Source organism: Gorilla gorilla, chromosome 4, assembly GCF_029281585.2.
Source record: "Gorilla gorilla gorilla isolate KB3781 chromosome 4, NHGRI_mGorGor1-v2.1_pri, whole genome shotgun sequence".
In the NCBI taxonomy this organism is placed as follows: Eukaryota; Metazoa; Chordata; class Mammalia; order Primates; family Hominidae; genus Gorilla; species Gorilla gorilla.
In genome coordinates this window covers 100,047,490-100,071,940 of record NC_073228.2, presented here as the reverse complement: position 1 = coordinate 100,071,940, position 24,451 = coordinate 100,047,490, and the positions used below count along the sequence as shown (strand labels likewise).

Below are 24,451 nucleotides of genomic sequence, written 5' to 3'. Positions count from 1 at the left end.
TTATTCTACAGCTGCATGGAAACTAGAAATTAACCCAGTAAAGCAGTCTCTCCTTCTTCTTAAAAAAAAAGGGGGAAAAAAAAAAAGGAGGAGGAAGACAAGAATATACACACACCCACACCCTAGGGTACCATGGAACGCTTATCTACTTAGATCCTCTGTAAACAATAAGCCACTTGTTTCACTCTTCATTGCTTTGGTTGTTTCTGATTAAAGAATAGGCCCTTGAGCAGGAGTTTGTTCTGCCCCTGGATATAGACAGGGGAGGTTAGGGTCTCTCTCATTTCCTCCTCATGTAACGCTTTGACATTAGCCCCAAGTACCCTAGACCAGCATATCTCTGTGACTTATCTGTGCAGTACTTGAAACTATGTAAGTACTTGCTCAATGTGGGGGAAAAGAAGAAGCAAAGTTGTGTTTCCAGCAGGTACAGGAGGCAGAGATACAAAATAAGACACTGACAGAGTTTTACCTTTATCCTCCCATTTAAGGTGACTAAGTAACTTTTTGTTATTTAATCTGTCATTTTCCCCGAGGATATATTCATGTTGCTTTCTGAAAATTACCCACCTTCAAACTTAAATGTTTTGGCATAAATTGCTATATTGTAGATTATATAGACTTTTCTGTGCTGTCCACTGTGATGGCCACTGGCCACATTGGCTATTTACATTTCAACTGATAAAAAATTAAATAAAATTTAAAACATCATTGCACATTCACAGTAACTAACCACATTTTATGGTCTCAGTAGCTACCTGTTACTATCATAGTAGACAGCACAGTTATATAACATTTTCACTCTTGCAAAATGTTCTATTGATCAGCACTATGATAGATTATAGAATCACCAAGTATTAGGGTCCTTAGTGATTGTGTGAGTCAATCCCTTCATTTCACAGGTGATTTATCCAGAGTTATGTAGCTGGTTAGTTAGTGGCTAGGCTAAATGAGAACCGAGTTCTTCTAATTCCCGCCCCAGTATTCTTTACACACAACATTGTACACTAATTTTTAATTGTGATGCTTGTCTCTAGATTGTTGTTTTATTATAGTGAGCACATTTTGATATCAAATTGAACAATGTCCCCTTAGGAATTTTATTAAGGAGCTTAATCCTCTCTTCAAAAGCATTCATATCATTGTAAGTAATATGGCTTTACTCTAACATTATAAATACCCTGTGTGGTTATTTCTACCTTCCTTGTTTGGAAAAGGATTTAAGGTCACTTACAAAACTATATATGATACAGTAAGAGAACAGAAACACTTACTGTGAAAATATTAGGGCAAATGTATCCCCTCTGTATAATCCAAGGTGCCTTATAAAATGAGGTAGTAAGGGTATAAATTGAAGTCTGCCACTAGGAAAACAAAAGCACTAGCTTTTGTTCTCAGGCTTTCACTTCACAGCCTGGCAAGCTGACCTGTCCATAATCTGGCTCCACCTTTTCCATTCAATTTAATTTCCATTTTCCTTATGGATCTTTTCTCTCTGACCACAGTGCGTGCTCTTCAAGGTCAGAGGCTTTCTTATGCCCTTTTTCTAATTTCACAGTGCTGACTGAGCTCAAAATACATGCTTATTGACTCAACCTGGAGATAAAAGGGTAAAAGCAGATGCTCAGTAAATAAATGTTCAACAAATACAAATTAACTAGTCTTCTTATCTATATTTTTAAACTTCCTTGATTCTCACTTTTCTCATATATAAAATGAAATCAATCTCACAGTCAAAATTGCCTTTCAAAAATTCCTTAAATCTACCCATTTTCAGACTTAGTGAAAAATATATAGTCTAGGACCTATAGTGTATAATAATGCACACTTAAGCGAAGGAAATGGTGAGCTAGGCTAAAGAAAGACTAAGGGAGCATTTATATACATTTGTCTAAAGTATTTAAACTTTCAGGGTAACTCGGTTGAGAAGGGATGAGTGAAGAATTCTAGAGAGTACCTTCTTGCCTACAGCATTTAGCTCCGTTTGTTTTGCATAAAGATCTGTTTTCTGACTTTGCATGAGGGGCAGTATGTTCAGCTTATTCTCACTATGTAAATTACTTAGTAAATAATAGGAAGAGATGTTGAAATACAAACTTTCTGCCACCAGACTTTCACTCTATTGCAGTCATTTTCTCCCACTCTCCCCCCTCTCCCACTTCCTCTGAGGATTACCTTCCCCTCTCTCAGCATTCCTCTGTCAGTGGGTTTTTTTTTTCCTTTGGCATGCAAACATGCTCAAGTCTGTCTTATTAAAAAAGAAAATAAAAAACAAAAACAACCTCTCTTACATTCACTTCTCAACCCAAAGTCTGGCTTCAGTGCCCACCATTCCACTGAAACTGCTTCCCCAAGGGAGCTGTGACCTCCCTGCCCCCAAAATCCAGTGGATGTGTTATTGGTTCCTTATTATTCTGGACTTGTTGCCAGTGTTGCACACTGTTGACCACTCTCTCCTGCTTGAAGCGTCTGTTCCAGTGGCTTACATTACACAGTACTCTTCTGGTTTCCTTCCTACCTCTATAGCTGTGGCTTTTCAGTCTCATGTGGTCTTCTTTTCTTCCTTTTGCTTAAATACTAGTGTTCTTCACAGTTGGTTCCCTCCTGAGACCCCTTCTCTCCTCATTCCTTCAAGGTCACCATCTCCAACACTGAACTTATGTTCTTTGTCCCAGTCCTGTCTTCCAACCTGTCCTTCATCTTGTGTTCAGTGTTTCAGTACATAGCAGCTTCCATATACCTCGTGACCTGGGCATGATCTTTAATTTTTTCCCCCACCTCTCTCTGACTGTGGCTAACTACTGACCACGTTTTGTCAGTTCCACTTCCTCACTATCTCTGGAAGCTGTGTACTATTCTACACTCTCACTGCCCTACTCTGGTTCATGCCATCACTGCTTGCCTGTAATCCTTCAGTAGCATCCTAACTGGCCTCTTCTTTCCTTCTGGTGTCCCCCTTCCTCTCAATCTATCTTCCATCCAGATTGAGCTTTCTGCAATACAAATGAGTTATTTTCTCTCCCCTGATTTCAGCCTCTTGTTATCCTTTGGATAAGGTCCAAAACGTGTAACACATGACCCTCAGAGCCCTTTGTGATGTATTTCTCATTCCCTCTTCAGCTTCAGCTGTAGTTGTCCTTCCCAACTTCTTTGGACAATTTGAAAACCTTCTTTTTGCTCTTCCTGGCCCTGCACAGATTAGTTGTCCTCCCTGAACACTTTCATTCTTCTTCCCCCTTGCCCAGTCATCTTTCTAGATCACCTCAGGCATCACCTCCTCTGGGAAGTCCAGGTGAGATTACCTTTCTGGGAGTCCTCTGCTCCCTGGAATTTGTCACACTGTGTTATGATTTCCAGTTTGTCCATCCTTGTCACCCATTAGTTCCTTGAAAGAGGGACCACAACTGTTAATTCTTGTCACAACCTCTCTGCTTCACACATTGCTAGGCATGCAGTCCATATAATAAATATTTATGAGATGAATTAACTGGTTTTTTGTGTGTGTTTTTCTTAAATAGCATTTGTAAAGACAGTTATTAGCAATTTATAAAGATTTTATCAGCCAGGTGCGGTGGCTCACGCCTGTAATCCCAGCACTTTGGGAGGCCAAGGCGAGTGTTCATGAGGTCAAGAGATCAAGACCATCCTGGCCAACATGGTGAAACCCTGTCTCTACTAAAAATACAAAAATTAGCTGGGCATGGTGGCATGTGCCTGTAGTCCCAGCTACTTGGGAGGCTGAGGCAGGAGAATCGCTTGAACCCGGGAGGCGGAGCTTGCAGTGAGCCAAGATTGCACCACTGCACTCCAGCCTGGCAACAGAGTGAGACTCCATCTCAAAAAAAAATTATCAACCTTTATTTCTTTGTATTATAACAAAGTTACTTCTAATTAAGTTTGGATATAGATGATCAGAGCTGTAGTGTCACTTTCATTAGTTTTATATTCCAGTTTGTTTTCAGGCCATAGCAATTTCTTTATAAAATACCAGTTATGACTATGACCATGATCCCCCTAATATTAACATGTTACTTTGAAACAGAGCTATCTTCTAGGTCCATGTTAATATTCATGATTATTTCAATAAAAAGTGTTTTGTTCTGTTTTGTTTTTTTGAGATGGGGTCTCATTCTGTTGCCCAGGCTGGAGTGCAGTGGCGCCATCTCAGCTTACTGCAACCTTCACCTCCTGGGCTCAAGAGACCCTCCCACTTCAGTCTCCTGACTAGCTGGAACTTCAGGCACACGCCACCATGCCCAGCTAATTTTTGTAGAGATGGGGTTTCTCCATGTTTCCCAGGCTGGTCTCAAACCCCTGAACTCAAGCAATCCACCTGCCTTGGCCTCCCAAAGTGTTGGGATTACAGGGATGAGCCACCGTGCCTGGCCTTAAAAAAAAATTGCTATAAAAATCATTTGCCCTGTGTTTTCTTCAACATTTGCTAATAAGTAGGTCATCTTATATAGAGATTTAACAAAGTAAATACAAATTCTGCAAATTTTTTAGGAACTTTTTGGACTAATAATATTAAAGTAAGCTTTAATTTTTGTCAGTATGTTAGCCTTAAAATTAATATATTATTTAAAATAAAAAAGAATGTGTGGTGAGTCCGTTTCAACTAGTCAGTCCAGAGCATGTATATTGTGGTTTTACTAAAAGTAAACTTTTTAACTTTCCTCATATCAGTGTTAGATAATTCTTTAAAATAGTTAACAGTTAAATAAAAGAACTACAATGCCCATCAGAACTCTGGTCTCGCTCTAAATACTGATTTTTTTTTTCTTTTTCAAAATTTTATGGATTTGGTCTCTGAGAGCTCACTTCATCCATTATATAAAGAATATGAAAAAAAGTGAAGAGAAGGATCTTAGATATTTTAAATAGCATTTGCATTTAAAAATTAATATTAGTTATTTTAGGATTGCAAACTTAGTTGGGCTGCTGATTTTAGGATTATATAATTCTTGTTTGCCTTTATTGTACAAAATGAAGGTCATGTCTAACAAAGCCACTGACTTACTTGACAGCTCTGGAGCCTCCCAGCTCAATTGCCTGGGATTTATACAAGATAAAATTACAGTGTGTGCAACAAACGACTCGTATCAGATGACCCGAGAAAGAATGACCCAGGCAGAGGAGGAATCCCGCAACCGAAGCACAAAAGTTATCAAACCCGGTGGACCATATGTAGGTTTGTATAGATATCTTTCTTCCTCTTGCTGATTGATTGGAGTAATTCAAGATCACCATAGGTAAATACCAGTAATATTAACTTAATGAAAACACAGAAACTAGTTTTCAGAACATTTTGGATAACATGGTGAGGAAAACAAAGTTATTTGTTCTCTTCAGACTGCCAGTAAATTGAAGAGCATATTTTAAAGTTCTATGACTTTCCTAAATCCTGAATCTTCGTTGGCTACTTACTATTATTTTATAGTACTGGGATCTGGTCACATTACTGCGTGAAGTTGCAATCGTGGTACTGTTGTGTTTTCTTTGTCACTAGATGATGTAATTTCAGTGATGGATACTATGGTTCTTGTTTTGCCTTTTTGTAGGGCTATTTTTATAGTAAAATCTATTAGTAGAATTTATGGGTTGATAATCTCATTGTTGTAGATTTTGCTTACATTTTCAGAGCATCTTTGTACAACAAGGATTTTTCATTACAAAAATATAAAATGTGCTTATAGCAAAGCATTACAACAGAGCATTAGAGTGATGTCTCTTTGGTTCCTCAGTTGTGATCCTCATCCTCATCTATCCATTAATTAAGACCCTATCCGACCCCCATCATTTTTATCATTAGCTCACTCAAGTGTCTGTCAGATTGAAGGGAAGTAAGACCAGACTTGCAAGATGAGTCTCTCCTTTATGAGCAGTGACCTTAACAACTTTAAGGAGTCAATTCATGGTAACAGAATTATCAAGAGTGAGGAGGAGCTCTTTGAGTCCTTGGTCAATTTAATAACACAAGTCACTCTATAGTAAATGATGAAAGGATATTAATTTGGAAACTTAAATGCTCACAAAAAGTCTCTTGAAGAACCAAGTCCCTTAACTAGCATCTTTCCAGGGTTTGGCTTCATTCTACTTCTGTATTTTCCCACTGCTGATCCAGCTACAGTACATTCAGCTTTGAGAAGCTCCACTAGTGTCTTTAATAAGTACTTCTTTGGAACAAAGCAAATGCTCCTGGGGCTTGGTGCTTAGCTTAGATACATTTAGTTTGGTTTAACAACAATTCATCCCCTCCCCAGATATTTGTACCCATGGGGCCTAGTTCCCTGCTCAGTAAGTTACTAGCAATGAGACTTTTCACCTTCTCTTTCCTGCTGAGTGAGGTAGCAACTTCCAGCCTTCTTTCTTTCTCCTTTATCCTCAGAAGTAACTTAATTAACTTTCTGGGTTAGTAGACTAAATCTCAAATTGTTTTTAAAACACACAAGATCTACTACACTTACATTTAAGTATAAACTATGAATGATCTACCCCTGTTGCTTGGAAAATGTTGTTTTCCTCTGCCCAATACCACCATTTTATAAACAGTGAGGCAAATTGTTGTGTTTGACAAAGGAATAGAAGACTGAAACCATCAAAACAATATTTTTCCTTCCTGATATAACTAGCTGAAAAAAAACCCCTCCCCTTGATTTATTCCAAAGCTTGAAAATCAGCAATGATGACTGCACTTTTCCATTGAATGGTCCTTGGGTGTCATCTGTGTTCATGTGTTTTTGTTTGTTTTCAAAGAGTCAGGTACAGTTTGTTTATAGCTTACACAACAGACTTCAACACCCAAAATCCCACAGTCCATACACTTCCTAATGGTACTGGGAATTTTAGAACTTGTAAGGTTTCTTATAGGTACTACAAATAATTTACATACATTTTGGAGGTGACCACAGGAAATTTGAGGTTATCAGAGTTTACATGTGAACCAAATTACACCTCCCCTCTCCTAAGAAGAGCTGGCCTCCCTCTGTACACCCTCTTCCTCCCTGCAGAGGCTTGCAGCGATCTCTGCCAATCCGGGCACTCTGTAGGCTTTTTCCTCTTTGCTTTGTCCTCAGTGTCCTAGCCACTCACCGTCACAGCACAGTGTTCTTCTGTGGTCATAAATCTTTTCTTAACCTCCTCAGCCTTTTATTCTCTAGGTCAAATAACCCCAGCTCCTTTTATCTTTTCTTAGTATGGCCTGTATCCCAACCCCTTGATTATTTTATTGCTCTCCTCTGGACTGCCTCCAATTCTTCACCTCAGAGTTCAAAACTGGCCACACTATTCTTAAAAGTCTGAGCAAGGCCAGTGCGATGGCTCATGCCTGTAATCTTAGCATTTTGGGAGGCCGAGGCGGGCGGATCACGAGGTCAAGAGATCGAGACCATCCTGGCCAACACCAACATGGTGAAACCCTGTCTCTACTAAAAATACAAAAATAAATTAACTGGGCATGATGGCGTGCACCTGTAATCTCAGCTAAGCAGGAAGCTGAGGCAGGAGTATCGCTTGAATCCGGGAGGTGGAGGTTGCAGTGAGCCGAGATCGTGCCACTGCACTCCAACTTGGAGACAGAGCGAGACTCCGTCTCAAAAAAAAAAAGTGTGATCATTTCTGAATACAGGGGAGCAATGGATTCAAGTATCCTGATTGGCTTTTTTGTTTTCTGTTTTGATTTTTTTTTTTTACTGTATTTTGTTAGGTCATGTTTTGATCTTTTTCTTTTAACCTTATCCATTGCCAGCTCTTTCTCATATATTGTTTTCCTTCTAGGCAGCTCAGTCTGTATCTTCCTGCCTCTTTCGGTGTCTCAGAACTCTCTGATTCATCCAGTTCTTTAAAATATCAATCACCCTTCAATACTAATAAAACCCAGCACTTATTGAGTGCTTGCTGTGCACAAGGCACTGGTTAGCACTCACATGTAGTTACTCATTGGAATCTCATAATCACCCTATGAAGAATGTTATTATTCTCTCTGTATTTTACATACCAAATTGTTGGTATCAGCAAATAGCAAATTATATGAGTGTGATCTCATTAACAAGTTCTGTGCTTTTCTTAAGACAGTAAGATATACCCCTTTAATTAATAATAGACTATATCACGTAAAATGACACCAGAAGTTTACCTATGCCAGCTTCGAGGTACCTGCAGGACAAGGTTTCTTTCAACAATGTCAGCCTGGGTAGAAGACCAATGAGAATAATGCTGATCCCATTGTGGCATGGTGGTAGTGTGATGCCGGCTGACAGCTAGACTAGGGAGGAAGGCCAGTTTGAGGCAATGAAGACTGTGTTCCTAGGGGTCACCTGGCCTCATTGCCCAGGAATATGAGTTTCTGCAACCCTCTCATGGGCAGAAGAAACCAAAATCTATTTGCCTAGAGAGGAGCAGGAAAGGCTTTAACCTAGAAAACATTATCTTCCAGTAATATTTTTACTTGTAGTCATGACATTTATATCAGTGGTAAACACTGATATAAAAAAAAAATCACTCGTCACCACTGCTTCTAATTCACCAATATTTTAAGTCTGCTCACTGACTTCTACCTAAATTTTGGAAGTATATTAAATTATGAATTTTTATATGTACTAATATTTGTTTAGGTGTACAAAATAACCAGTCTAATTTCTAGGATTCTGTTTCCAATTTTTCCAACTTCCAGCCCACCCTCCTTATTATTTTTTTCAATTTCTACTCTTTGTGAACAAACCTCCTTATTTTTGATGACAGACAAATCATTTAACATCTTACTTTTCTCAAATATTAAAAAAAAAAGGTGGGTATTTGAACTAGACAAGATCTAAGGTCCTTTATAGTGCTAACATTTTGTGAATGTTCAGTATATATATTTTGGTAGTAAACTTTTTGAAAAAGTAGTCACAAATGCCAAGTGGTGGAGATTTCCCTTGCAATGGATTATGTAGTTAACCATGACAGAGTCATGTCATTGTCATGAGCCTGCAGATGTTTTTAAAGCCTTGGGTCTGTGTTGCCAGGGCTTCTGGTCAGGTTCCACAGAATGGAAAAACAACTGCAGAAGATGGCTGCAGTCCCTTCTGTCTTTGTGATGGATGTTTTAACACCTTCCTTTCAGACTGTTTACTCAAAGCCATTAGACTGAGGGGTAAATACTTTTGCTATCTTTATTAAATGAAGAAGCTAGAATTGGACTCCTTGTTATGAAACAGCGATTTAGTTGTTGTCCCAGACTACCCAACGCTGTCGGACCCACTGCTGCTGTTTATATAAAGAGCCCAGGGAATTGATTAGCATTTGGGTCTGGGAAGAGAATTAGGTTCTCCCATAGGTTTTATTAAAATGGCTTTTTTCTGAGGCAAATATAAAAAATAAATCCTTTCTTCTGCCCACTTTGAACCTGACATTTTCTTGCTTTACTTTTTCATTTTTTCTTTTAGCATCTCAATTCTGTAAGTACCTTTATCACTGATGTTTTCTTCATCTGTAGCCTGTCTTTCCTTAAACCAGAGGATTCCTTCCTTGTCGAATAGGCACAAAAGGGATGGGGAGGTAGTGAACAAGTGATCTTTGAGTATAATTCAGTGGTCCAGTGTGGCTGAGTTGTTCTTTCAAGCATTTGAATGAAATATGAGTTAACCCCTAACTTGCTGTCTAAAAGAAAAATGAGGTAAAGGACAAAGTGAGTGTTTTGGGGGTAGGGGATTCATGGGGAGATGACAGTCTAGCAATGGGCCCCAAGTAAAACTCTAGTTCTGTCTTCACTCAATCAGGCTCTTACTTTCTTGCCAAACATCATACTTATATCCCTTTTAAGGGCAAAGTTAGCCTCCCTTATTTGTCTTCTCCATACCTGCTTTGGGGAAGCATGGGGATAAACCCAGTAGACCTTGGAGACCTCCTGAGACAAGGATCAGAGGTGAATCAGAGGTACAGAGGAGGTAGGGCACCTGAAAACAGTGGCAGTACTGTTAGTTTCTCTTTTTATTTTTATTTGCCTTGCTGCTTGAATTCATCCTAAATGACCAGTCCTAGTGTGTGTAGCTTAGCTAACAAACATTCTCTGCCCATCCCCCTTTCCCAGAAAGAAAGAAGGGCTTCACTGTTAGCTTGGTTTGGAAAAGAGTTAAACAAATTTCTTTTTTGCAAGACTTGTTAAGGGGGAGGGAGTGTGGAATTTATAGCATTTTCTAAACTTGTGAACTTGACTCTATTTTTAAAAAATATTTCCTATTAAAATTTTAAGGAATGCTAATATTTGTTAACGCTGTTGCAACTGGGAAATGGTGGATTAAATGGTTTCCCCTTGCCACATTAGAAATTTCAGTGTGTATTCACACTCTGGCAGCCTGGCAACGTGGGGAAATATGGACTGTGTTGATTCCTGCTCCTCTGCTTACTTGCTCTCTTGCTGTCATTCATTTAGTCATCAAATACTGATTTAAGGCATGCTAGTGGACAAAGCAGCCACTGTCCTGCCCTCATAGAGCTTATAGCCTAACACAAAGCAACAGCAAACATTAGGCATTTGTTCATAAAACCTTTCCCACAAAGACTTACAGGCAGGAAAATTAGGTATTAATCAAATCACAGAACCTCCCAAATGGTAAGTGAGGATTTTACCCTTTGAGCATATCCCATTAAAAGCCTCAGTTTTCTCATCTGTGAAAGGGGACAGTACCTGCCTTTTCGGGTTATTGTGAAACCTAGTGAGATAATGTGTATGCACCTCTTAGCACAGTGTCCCCCACATAATTGGTGCATAAGTATCCAGCTGACATAAGAAAAATACAGAAACCCCAATCTAAATCTCTGAAACTCTAATTATAACTTTAGTTTTTGTTATCATTAGGCAGTGTCCCCTTAATGTTGAGTTCCTTTGTTGTGTAATAGTTTGATATTTGCAATTGGTTTTGTACAGATAGTAAAGAAACATACCAGCCAGTAGAGGTTTCAGTTTGAGAGCATTCATCTTTTTTCCCTTACTGGAGGTAGGATGGAATCAAAACACACAGGCCTTCTGACCAGGCCTGGGGAGCCCAGCATGGACAGAATTACTATTCAGTAAAGCTCCTGCCCCAGTGAGCTGTTTTCACCCCAGACCACAGCTTATAGGAGCTGCTTTTACCCACCCATTATTTCTAGTTGTTAGTCTTGTTCCTAATGCACTTGTCCACATCGTATGTCATTACAAGTTCTTCCCCTTCTTTAACCAGAGGGCATAGAATTGGGGCTTAGTGTGTCCTAAACAAGCTAAAAGATTCCACCTGTAGAATCATAAAATGAGAGTCTCACACAGTTTCATGCTACTTTTTGTCTCTTCAGCAAGGAACGGTTGCTGGGATTGTCAGTGACCAGGCGTGTCTGGATAGCTTCACACATACACATAATACCCAGTTCACCTCAGCCCACACATGTTCTAGAAGTAGCCACTTGCCAAGTGTCAGTGTTCAGTCTAAACAGCAAATGGGTTAACCACATGAACAGCACTGGCCCATGTGAGAATGGTGTGAAGGCCTCCTTTGTACCATTTTCCATTTCTCTAACTCACATGTGTAGTCTCAGCACTGCAGAGGACAGATTTGTTTGTGCCCTCTGAGACTGGCTGGTTGGTTGGTTAGTTTTGTTTTATGAATCCTAAAATTTGTCTCGGCCTGTAAAAAAAAAAAAAATATATATATATATCACTAACGGATACCTCATGATGTTGACCTCCCCCCTCTTTGTGGCTTCTGAACGTGTGAAATTACTAACGTAATGCTCAGCCAAGAGTGTGTTCTTAGAGAGGTCTGACAGGTATTTCTGACATTTCACCATGTTCTCTGTATTATAGTTTGCTTTTCAGAAATGGCATATATTTATTTAAGATATAAGTTATCAAGTCTGTTGTTACAGTTTGTGTTACTAGTTATTATCTTTCTGTAGCAAAATGACCAAAATACATGCATTATACATATTATTTCCAAGAAATGATTTTATTAAAATAATTTCTAATTCAAATTTTAGACAATTTATTTAAAATGCTTTCTGTTTGCATGCCTTCTTAAAGATTGAAATAAAGTGGCCTTTATTATTATTTCCTCTAGAAATGAAGAGGTACCTAAATCAGAATTGTGGAAACTGAGATGCTCATATTGTAACCCACAATTGTGTAACAATGTCATTTCCACTGGACTTTAGGGAAAAGAGTGCAAATTCGGAAAGCACCTCAAGCTGTTTCAGATACAGTTCCTGAGAGGAAAAGGTCAACCCCCATGAACCCTGCAAATACAATTCGAAAGACACATAGCAGCAGCACCGTCTCTCAGAGGCCATACAGGGACAGGGTGATTCACTTACTGGCCCTGAAGGCCTACAAGAAACCGGAGCTACTTGCTAGACTCCAGAAAGATGGTGTCAATCAAAAAGACAAGAACTCCCTGGGAGCAATTCTGCAACAGGTGAGGACAGCTGGAGAGAGGTCCTTCCTGCTTACCTTCTTGTTAAAATGTTCATTTAAAAAAGCTTGTTGTCATTATTATCATTATCATTGAGATAGAGAAATTTTAGGATTATTCTGATCAGTGGTATGTGAAATACAACTCCTGAATATTAAGTTAAATCATCTTATTTTAAGCACTTAATTAAAAACTAGTTGAAATGTGAGCATTGTCTTTATTTGGGACCAACAAATTTTGTTCTCAAATTCCATTAAAAAGAAAGTAAGAAGTGTTTGTTATCTGTTTTTAGTCTTGAATACACTAAAGTATTGCCTTAATTTGTATTGATTATTGTCAGTGAAATTGTGCAATGTATTCTGTTGGCCTTTGATTGGTATAAGCCGGAACATTTTTTGCCTACTAAATAGTTTAAAATGTATCTTGCCCCACATACTTTGTGCTGCCCTTATTACTCTATCTTTTTCTGCCACTAAGTGTGCCAAGATCAGTCATTTGTCTGCATAAAAGCATATGAAATTGTAATGTATTAGCAGTGATCCCATACCTTATCACAAGCTTACATGTAAAAAAGTAGGCCATTGCTTTTTAAAGTCAGTGGTTTGTTAGACTATAACCTCCTATATATTTTTTCTTCCTTCCTTCTGTCCATCTGTCATAAATCTTTATGAGCATTCAGATCCACCATAAATGGTGGTCCATCTTTTTTATTTTTTCTAAAGAAATAACATTTCCAAAGAAGTTATTCTGAATTTCATCATTTAAAAAAAAAAAAAAAACCCTACAGGTTTTGATCTGTTATTCAAAGAGTAACATTTCAAGTCTATTTTTTTATCCATTATCTCTTACATTCACAACATAATACTAAATGTTATGAAAGGGTAAGACCATTGTCTCCAATTCAGGTTAGCCAGTCCCCAAGGTATCTCGATCAATCTTAAGGATCTTTATTAAGTCCTTTAGCACTTTTTGGAAATAATTTAAATCCATATGTCACATAGCAGTTTTAAGAGCTCAAAAGAAAGGAGAGAATAAATGAGAATGAGGGTGTGTGTGTTCAGTTTGATATTTGGAGAAGCAGTGAGAGTCAGGTTACAAATCACAAAACATTTGGTAACTGCTTCTCCAGAAAAGTTGTGAATTAGCTTCTCAGTTTGATAATGGAGAGGGCAAAATGACTGCAGAGGCAATTCACACATAGACTACTATTGATATATGGCAGTAGTTATGTGATTGTGTATATACATATAGATATCTAAATATATATATATATATATATATATATATACGTGTGTGTGTGTGTGTGTGTGTGTATCTCAAAGTGTAGATAAACTTTACCCCCAAGCGAGGCATGAGTTATTAGTGTTGATCATTTGATAGAATCTAGAGCATCATCTCATCCTGGTAACATATTAGAATCCCTTGGGTAGCCTTTAAAACATGCCAGTGCCTGAACTCCACCTGAGACCAACAAAAGCCAAGTATCTGAAGGTGGGGCCTAGGCACTCATATTCTATATGCCCTAATGATTCTAATATACAAGCTGAAACCACTGGCCTAGTGAAAACACAGAAAGGCTAACAACATCGACCATTTTTTGAGCATATACTATGTGCCAGGCACAGTGCTAGGCATTTCACGTGCACGATCTCATTTATCCTCACAAGAAAGATATCAGGCATATTCATAACTTTGACATAAACCAATTATACCTAAATTCCCTTTCCTGAACATTGCTAGCAGCTAACAAGAAAAATAAAATGACTTTGCTCTAATAAAACTGACCAAAAGTAGGCACCAGAGAAAAGAAGAGCAGCAAGATACATACAAATCATCCCAAAATTGGTTATTCTGTCCCAGACAAACTAGTTGGGAAACAAGTTACCTAAAATAATTAATCAGGCTTTGCCTGTGCCAGCAGAGATAATTTGCTTATTTGTTACTTACACAGTAGTTTTCAGAACCCTGTCGACATTATTAATTCATCAAAGTAATAGGTTTTTAAAATAAACTAAGATGTTGGCTCCCAGTAAAATTTGTACCTAAATTTGAAAGTGCTTAACATCCACCAGGAAATTTGTTTATTGCTGTTTATTATTAAACTGGTATGTATTAATAAAACCTTTTTTTCTTAGAATGACCTTTTATGGAAAAACTAAATTTTAACAATCAGAAACTAGATAAAGTTGAATAATGTTTCCAGCTTAACATTTGGATATTTGGCTCAAGGTCAACATTCATTCATTCATTCAATTCAACTTATTAAGTACCTACAGTGCACCAGACACTGTTTTAAATGCTGGAATCCCAAAGTAACCCCAATAGAAACCCTGCCCTCATGGAGCTTATTCATGAGACAATTTCAGGACCAGTGAGGAGTTGAAAGGAGCTGGGGAAGGAATCCTCTGCTTTAAGTGGAGAGATCAGGGAACCTTTTCTCAGATGGCTGCATTTTAACTGAAATGCTGAGTGAAAGACAAGAAGATGAGTCAGCACTTGTAGGTGGGCTCAAGACAGAGAAGGCCAGAGCAGACAGAAGAAGGAGGCAGAGGTTAAATCCCAGAGAATCTTTTTAGGCCATGGTCAAGAAGCTTAGGTTTTATTTTGAGTGAGATGGGAACTCATTATAGTTTTAAACAAAGATATGATGTAATCTGATTTATAAGTTTAATAAGATCACTCAGACTTCTACAGCAAGAATGGCTTGGAGGGGCAGGAGTAGAGGAGAGAGACTACTTAAAGAGCCTAATATTTTGTGATAAGACTTGCTAACGGTTAGGTTTAGGGGGACAATGAGGGGAAGAACGGAATCTGTGATTATAGCTAGGTTTTTGGCTGAGCAATTATTGAGCCATTGACTGAGATGCGGAGGGATGGAAAAGAAGTAGGATTAAAGGGGAGAAGAGGATCAGGAATTCTGTCTTATATAGACTCCATTTGGAAGATATCTATTAGACATATCCAAGTGGAGATAGATGTCAATAGATAGTTATATGTAAGGGTGTGGTTGTCAGAGGATAGTTGGGGCTAGAGTTATAAATTTAGGAATTAGCAGCATATGTATTGGGTATTGAAAGTCTTCAAACTTAATGAAATCATCTTAGGAGGAAATGAAGAGAATGAGGAAAACAGAGCAGAAAACCGGCACTAAGTACTTTAGCATTTCAACATATAGAGGATTGAGAAACAGAGACTTAAAAAACAAAGGTCCTAGGCCAGGCACCGTGGCTCACCCCTGTAATCCCAGCGCTTTAGGAGGCCGAGGTGGGGGGATCACGAGGTCACGAATTCGAGACTAGCCTGGCCAACATGGTGAAACACATGGTGAAACTCTGTCTCTACTAAAAATACAAAAATTAGCTGGGCATGGTGACAGGCGCCTGTAATCCCAGCTACTCAGGAGGCTGAGGCAGGAGAATTGCCTGTATCTGGGAGGCAGAGGTTGCAGTGAGCTGAGATCATGCCACTGCACTCCAGCCTGGGCAACAGAGCAAGACTCTGTCTCGGGGAAAAAAAAAAAAAAAAAAGGTCCTAAGAGAGGCAGAAACCAGGAGAATGTCCTATTACAAAAACCTAGAAAATGGATTGCTGTGGGGGTAGGGGTGTCAATGTGTGTAGTGCTGGGGGTAAAAGAAAATGGAAGCATTGCCAGTGGGGCATAGTGGCTCACACCTATAATCCCAGCACTTTAGGAGGCCAAGGGAAGATTGCTTGAGCCCGGGAGTTTGAGACCAGTCTACACAATATGGCGAAACCCCATCTCTACAAAAAATACAAAATACAAAAACTAGCCGGGCATAGTGGTGTCCACCTGTAGTCCCAGCTACTCAGGAGGCTGAGGTGGGAGTACCACCTGAGCCCAAGAAGTCAAGGCTGCAGTGAGCCATGTTCCTGCCACTGGACTCCAGCCTGGGTGACAGAGTGAGACCTTATCTCAAAAAATGAAAAAGAGTAAGAAGAAAGAAAAAGAAAAGAAAATTGATGGATTGTGTTTATTCCACCTCAAGAAATCTGGTTGTGTCCTATATTAACTTATTTGCAAATTTGAATTTTGCAAATTTGAATTTTAAGATAAACCTATTTTCTCCTTTATAGAAACATTAATGTTAGAATAGTGTTCAGCTAAGTTGTGAGAAGCATAAACTATCATATTTGATAGTACTTTTAAAAGACACAGAAAGAATGATCTATTCCAGTAGGAAGTCATAAGCAAGAGTAATTTTCTCCTAGCCTTAAAAATTAATTACTTTTGGTTTGGCACGTGAACCCATATGTTTGTGTAGTTAGTTAATGGCTAAGCCGCGAAACTCTAGGAATTGCAGTTAAGGGATAAGAAAAGATTACACTTCGGAATAAACTGGCTGACTAATAACAGTAATTTGGGGGTTCTCTAGGCATGTGTTTTCATTTATTGGTTTGGGGAATTTCAAGGACTTTGAGTAAGTGGTTCTTCAGGAGAACTGGCAGATACAAGGAGCAAGCGTGGTTATCCAAAGAAAGACAGACAAGGTTATCAGAATTGATACTAGTTATGAAGACAGTGTTTTGTTGATGACTGAAAGGAAAGTTTGTAACCCAACATTTGGGCACTGTTTGGTTTCTACTTAATACAAGTGATCAAGGATTTTTATTGTGACTCAAAAGTAATGGACTCAATTGCCCAGAAGTAAATAAGGATGTTGGTAATACAGTAGTCCTTATCCGTGGTTTCACTTTCTGGGGTTTCAGTTACCTATGGTCAACCATGATCCAAAAATATTAAAAGGAAAATTTCAGAAGTAAACATTTTGTTAGTTTTAAGTAGCACGCTGTTCTGAGAAACGTGATGAGACCTCACATTGTCCTGCTCTGTCCCGCCCAGGATGTGAATCATCCCTTTGTTCAGCTTTACATTGTAGATGCTACCCACTCATTAGTCACTTAGTAGCCATCTTGGGCCATTATTAAGTGCAGTAAGGGTTACCTGGACACATGCACTGTGATACCACAGCAGTGGATCGGATAACCCTCTGTATGTCCCCCATTAGTCACTAGCCATCTCCGTTTTCAAATCGACTGTTGTAATATCACAGTACTTGTGTTCAAGTAATCCTTATTTTACTTAGTAATGGCCCCAAAGCGCAAGAGTAGTGTTGCCAGCATGTTGGCATAATTGCTCTATTTTATTAGTAGTTATTGTTAATCTCTTACCATGCCTAATTTACAAATTAAACTATCAGGTATGTATGCATAAGAAAAAAACAGTATATATAGGGTTCGTTACCATCGGAGTTTTTAGGCATCGACTGGGGGTGTTTGAGTGTATCCTTTGAAGATAAGGAGGGGACTGCTGTACTACTGTTTTGGATTCCTTTGACTAAAATAATTGATTTTTTTAAAGTCTTCACTTTTTTCCTAATATGGGCTTATTATCTGATTAGAAATATTAAAAATGCAATGGCCATTCAGGGAAAAAAACATTTAGCTATGTATATAAAGCTTTAATTCCCAAAATGAAGTTAATGGCATTTATTGAGATCCGGCATATAATACAAAACTAGCAGTCCCTTTGGGGCCAATTGATGTAATTATTTTCAGTGTAAATCCTAAAGGTTGCCTGTTTTAGGTTAGGAGATGATAGTAAAAATACCTAATGCTCTGTTTTTATACCTCATACTAGGTAGCCAATCTGAATTCTAAGGACCTCTCATATACCTTAAAGGATTATGTTTTTAAAGAGCTTCAAAGAGACTGGCCTGGATACAGTGAAATAGACAGACGGTCATTGGAGTCAGTGCTCTCTAGGTGAATTCTTTTTTTCTTGCTTTTAAAAATATGTTTCTTTAAAAATTATGGAAATAAGTCATTATTTTAGTCATTGTTATTTTAGTGTTAAGGTGGGAAGGGAAGCAAGGCAAGCTTTCTATCATGAACATTTTTAAATCATCTCCTTAACACATAACATGTGTGTCCTTTACAGAAAACTAAATCCATCTCAGAATGCTGCAGGCACCAGCCATTCAGAATCTCCTGTATGTTCTAGTAGAGACGCTGTATCTTCTCCTCAGGTATGTCATAAACTTATAGAATTATAGACCTGACATAGATATTAGGGGCCTCTAATCAGGTGCTCTGATGTATAAGTGAAGGAAATGAGACCCGGAGAAGCTGGACAGCTTGCCTGCCCAAAGCCATCTGGTTATGGCTGAGCTTAGCCTAGAATTTAGGTCTTGGCTTCCAGCCCAGAACTTTCTCCACTACACAGCACTGCTTGTCAGAGTACTTAATGTCTACCTTGCTTTCCATTTTTAAAGTTTGCATTTTGTTGTAAGATTATCTACTTTCCAATTTGGTCACTAACTAGAAGACTTACCCAGTCCCAAACAATTATCAGATTATATGGAAAATTGAAGATATTTTAATTTTGTCTGTCAACATGTTCCAGAAGAATATTTTTAGGGGAAAATGGATTTACAATCAACAAATAAACAAAAATGATGGCATGTTTCCATGTTTTCTTTTTAATTGGATCCTTATCAGAGTACTCCCAATCAGATTCTTCTCCAGTTTAGAGTTTTCCCCAAGAGATTCAGCTCATCCAAGAAAAAGGTGAGAAGGTCCTAGGCAGTACTAGAGTGAAGCCTGCCTGATTCTCAGCTGATTGGCCAAACTCAGAACTCTCTCGGTGTTCTGGGTGCTTTTGACAGACAGTGGGATGGACCTCCCCACCCCAGTACTGCTGACACAGTGTCCTCCCTCTCTCTCTCTGGACCTTACTCCCAAGAATTAGTGAGAAGCCCACAGATGTGTGGAGAACACTAAGCATACCCTGGGCAAACGGCCATTCGCACATCAGAAAATATTAGAAACTTAGTGAGGAACAGAGGGGGAACAAAAAAGAAAAAGGAAAAAAAGCAGGTCTGTCCTTGCATATGTACAATGTCTGTGGAAGTCTCACTTTTAATGCCAACTATTATGAAACTACTTCTACTCTGATCAAATTATATACTAGGTGCCAAATAAATGGTGTTAAATTGAAAACAAAATAAAGTAATTAGTTGATTAACCATTATTTTCTTTCAAGCCAGAATACAAGCTACAGCATTACATTTAAGCATAAATGTGAATTTATATTTTATAGTTTTCAACTATCTAAATTTCCTTTTTAACTTAAATACTATTATTGTTGTTGACAGATTAGGCTACTATTACCATGATTTTTTTTAAAGTACTTCCACCTAATTTTAATGGACCAATTATTAAGACTTATCTTCCAATCTGGTAAAGAGATATGTAAGGGTAAAAAAAAAAAATTAAATAGCATTTCAACAGTGATAGAGATAATTAGAGAAACTATTCTGAAAGTGCTGGCTGTTCCCACTCTAAGACAGGTGGAATGATAAATGACAGCCAAAATATTCTTAACTGGAGCATTTTAGCCCATTAAAGATTAAAATAAGTGCAGGCTATTGCCCTTTACCTAGCTGTGTTAGTTCTCACAGAGTCAAACGGTACAAATTGCTTTCTCTTCTCATTTAATATAACTAGGTCAACCACAGCCAGCAATGGAGGGTGACTGCCTCTGTTTAATACTCTCCTGAGTGGTATAATCCACATAAATCAGCATAGTCTCTCTTGGAACTTCGGGTAAAGCTGTATGATTAGAAAGAATTCAGTAAGCACTTCAAGAAACATTTGCCAGATTCTGCTTTTTGACATTAAACATGAAAATTTATTTCACATTTGGTTTTGTGTTGTTGTTGTTCTGGTTTAGTTTTTGTTTGGGTTTTTTGTTTGTTTGTTTGTTTTTTGCTTAAGCATGAAGAAAGCGTGTAATATTACAACCCTGGTAATATTAATAGTAAGTAAGGTTACTTAGTTGTTTAACCAGCCATGCATGTATTGAATTTATTTAATTTTAGTGCAAACTGGCTCACTTTTCTCCTTTTGCCTCCCCTAGAAACGGCTTTTGGATTCAGAGTTTATTGATCCTTTAATGAATAAAAAAGCCCGAATATCTCACCTGACGAACAGAGTACCACCAACACTAAATGGTCATTTGAATCCCACCAGTGAAAAATCTGCTGCGGGCCTCCCGCTGCCCCCTGCGGCTGCTGCCATCCCCACCCCTCCACCGCTGCCTTCAACCTATCTGCCCATCTCACATCCTCCTCAGATTGTAAATTCTAACTCCAACTCCCCTAGCACTCCAGAAGGCCGGGGGACTCAAGACCTACCTGTTGACAGTTTTAGTCAAAACGATAGTATCTATGAGGACCAGCAAGACAAATATACCTCTAGGACTTCTCTGGAAACCTTACCCCCTGGTTCCATTCTACTAAAGTGTCCAAAGCCTATGGAAGAAAACCATTCAATGTCTCACAAAAAGTCCAAAAAGAAGTCTAAAAAACATAAGGAAAAGGACCAAATAAAAAAGCACGACATTGAGACTATTGAGGAAAAGGAGGAAGATCTTAAGAGAGAAGAGGAAATTGCCAAGCTAAATAACTCCAGTCCAAATTCCAGTGGAGGTATTTTACCTTTAGATGAACCAGAAGTGCATGCTATCATGAGTTTGAAATTACACAGTTTATAAATAGTAATTTCTTTAGCAAATGACGTTTCATTTAATTATTGATCTTAGTGTTGTGCTTTTGAGCAGTTTTTTTTTTTTTTTTTTCATTTTACAGCAGTTGTTTTCCATCTCTTTTTGGCCAACTATTAAACATGATTTCTATATTAATAAGAATGGCATTTGAAAATGACTGTCATACTTGAGATTCCCTTTTGGAAGGTGGACCTTTAACATTCTTTTCCATATCTGTTATGATATTGTGCAGCCTCAGCATGACCTATTATATGCCATTCTTGAACTGATTTAACCAGACACAATTTGCAATAAGAATATTCATTTCCTTCTTTCTCAATGAAACAGGGTCACCCTTGCTTCAATTAATATTAGCACAGGGGAAAGGTCAACTTTTTAATGAATCAGGCCAAGATAAAATTTCATTTGCAGATTCATAACATCATCTTTATTTAGAGTGAAAACACTTTGTCTTTTGCAAGACTGTTGGCTAGCGTTTGCTTAATAGATCTTAAGGTTTAGGGGTTTTTCCCCCAATTTTGAGAGTCCTGTTTTAGTGAACTAACATCAATTGTTATTTGTAAAATTAGCCATTTCAAGCTTTAGGAGCTTAAATGCTAAATATCTAGAGATCCAAAGAAACTTAAAGCTTTACCTCTAAAGAAAAGCTAATTCATGAAAAGCTTGCTTGCCTAAGATGTCCTGAGTGTTAAAAACTGACAAAATTAGATTTTTCTTATTTAAAAAATATGTCCTCTAAAACTTAATTCCTTGCATGCCACCACATAGAAGATCCAAGTTCACCATTTGGCATTGCTGCCAGTTTTAAAACCAGAATAACTAAGGCAAAATTCCATAGGAAAATATGGCTTTGGAAAAATTACTTTAATGAGTAGAGTTATAAGGAGTGTTGTCTTTCTGTATTTTGCTCATGATTCTGAAAGTCTGTAATCCTTAGATTTAATTGACCATCTTTGCCATATGAGAGAAGCTCTATTTTCTTTTAGTGTTACTTCCAAAGAAGCCGCTGTAGAATATGATATGATATGTGCTTTTCTTGATCTAGATTGGATACATTGCATGTCAAAGCATTTCTGTTTAAATATTGCAGTCAATATAATACTATGTAATGGCACAAAAGGTAGGTGTAAGCTTTTTCCCTCAACACTCTTGTAGTTGAATTTGTCAGGTCAGGAAAAAAAATGAAGTAGAACTCTATGTTCAGGGTTCATAAGCCACTGGGTAAACTCCACTCTCCACACTTTCCACCCTCAGGTGGTGCTTCTGAGTCAAAGGCTAGAGACAGGAAAACTGGATTTCAGTATGTTGAGATCTACATCAGAGTTTCAAGTGTTCTCAGAGTTGGAGACCTGGAGAAGCAGACTTAGTCTCTTTGAATTCTTTACTGAGGATATAGTAACTTTCAGAACCAGTTGGGATAATTACAAAGTTAGGAAAGCTCTAGACCCACATCCCCTGCATTTTTTGGAATTTATCTGGTGTCTATGACAGAAGGGAAGCCAGGTGACCTGCACTTGATGCCTTTCTCTTTAAGACTCAGACTATTGTAAAAGCATGTTCTTTTACCCAAGCATGAATTTATAGGTGAGCAGCATGCACTCAGAGTCTATGTATTAATATTTGTTTAGGGTACTTTGTCCTTTAAAATATTAAACCGAGAAATTACCTAACATTCACTTTTATATGTTTTGCCAGTGGGCATGATTAGGGTTTGAGTTATCAGTTTAACCCTACTTTCAGTGATAAAAAATTACCCTGATAAAGAATCTAAACATATCCTCTGGACGTGGTGCATTTAAGCAAATGGCATACTGAGGGATTTACATACTTTCACTGTGTAGCCACAATGTTTAGCACTTCTTTTGTCCTTAAAAAAAAAAAATCTGTTTAGTGTTATGAGTGCTAGAGATTACAGGAATATAAATCGACATTCAATAATACCTTATTTTAAATTACTTTAAACCAATGGGAAAACTTTCTACCCAATTCCACTGTCTGCATACAAAAAAGGGAGGCAATAAAAATACAGTGACCAAAGCAGTCTGCTACCTGACTCTATTGTCTCATCCGCCTTGTTTGAATCCCATGAAAAGTAGATGTTGATGTAAAATTTGTATCTCCCATTGTCTGGCTGCATCTGCCACCACAATCTTTGAATTGCTGGGCAGATGCCACAACTGCTGTTGAAAGAATAGAAGACTGACCTTGGGTTAAGATGGAATTCCTTTATTGTGCAGACACTGCAGTAGCCAGGGTGCTTTAAATGCCTGGCGTCTGTTCTGCTGGCGCTGGTCATAGGGCCTCTATTGTTCGTGTTCAATTGTATTCCTTGCTCACTGTTGCTTATTGAGATGGAAGAATAGAATTTGAGGAAAAGTGTTCCAGATGTTTCTAATCTATTTTAGAATTACAGGCATTTGATAACCTTCGTAGTTGATGAATGCTCTGATTTTGTTTTTTTTCTTCATAGGAGTTAAAGAGGATTGCACTGCCTCCATGGAACCTTCAGCAATTGAACTCCCAGATTATTTGATGTAAGTTCATATGTCTGCCAATGGAGAGAGCGGCTTAATTTTAGAAAGTTTGCAAATTCTTTTCCCATAATTTGCAAATCAGAAAAGTAAGAAGTTCCAGAAATAGAGTCCTGGAGCCACCCCTGCAATTGAAAGGCTGCCATTTAGCCTGCTCATCCCAAATCTACCCTTGTCTGCATGAGCAGGTTGTGCCTCCCCCCGCTCTGAGCTGTATTCGTTGGCCTTTAAGTATAGAGAATCCTGTCCTTTGTTCCGGGGCCAGGCTAAGCATTTGATTATGAAAGATTTTAGGGATCTGACTCTTCAAAGCTGACAGTCTATCAATGCACAGTCATTCACTTGGGTCCCCCAAAGGGATGGTTTATTGCTGACAAAGTGCTTGAACCTCTGCACATAATAATACAAAGTGTAAAGATAGATTGATTTTTATTTAAGTTCTGCCCTCAAATTAATTTTTAGAGGAGATAAGAGTAAAATCTGATCATTTCAATTTAGTAATTGTTATAATGTTTTCTCGTTGTGACAACAAGTTGCTAAATGCTGAGCTGGGGACATTTTTGTAACTGGTTATCACAGAAATTATAACTTGGACACATAATTCTAGCTTTTTTACAGAATAAAAGGCCTCTGTAAGAAGAAAATAATTAAGTTGCAAGAGCCTGGAAAAATGGAGAGGGAAAGAGCAAACAAATCTGACTTTGGATAGCTTTGAAAATGAACAAATGTGCAAAATAGCTAGAATGTAAAAGGGAAAATGGAATCTGGGCTGTCTGAACACTTTTTTTCTATTAGTAGCATCTCATGGTGGACAATGTTAAACTATGCTGTTTAGCCCTTTTCATTTCCAGAGTAAAGATCATTTTAGATTTAAAACGTGTTACTTCTGCTTAACAGTAGTGTGAAAGCTA

At 38.1% G+C, this 24,451-nt stretch overlaps 1 protein-coding gene across 2 annotated transcripts in view; it reads left to right on the top strand.

Moving 5' to 3' along the window:
- ELL2 (elongation factor for RNA polymerase II 2) overlaps positions 1-24,451 on the top strand; it is a 74,220-nt gene that overhangs the window by 42,422 nt on the left and 7,347 nt on the right. For both annotated transcript variants that reach the window (XM_031011141.3, XM_055387211.2), the window contains exons 4-9: positions 5,028-5,191; positions 12,166-12,425; positions 18,082-18,206; positions 18,382-18,469; positions 20,362-20,932; positions 23,480-23,543. In XM_031011141.3, the coding sequence (XP_030867001.2) occupies positions 5,028-5,191; positions 12,166-12,425; positions 18,082-18,206; positions 18,382-18,469; positions 20,362-20,932; positions 23,480-23,543 (1,272 nt within the window). The remainder of the gene's footprint in view (positions 1-5,027; positions 5,192-12,165; positions 12,426-18,081; positions 18,207-18,381; positions 18,470-20,361; positions 20,933-23,479; positions 23,544-24,451) is intronic.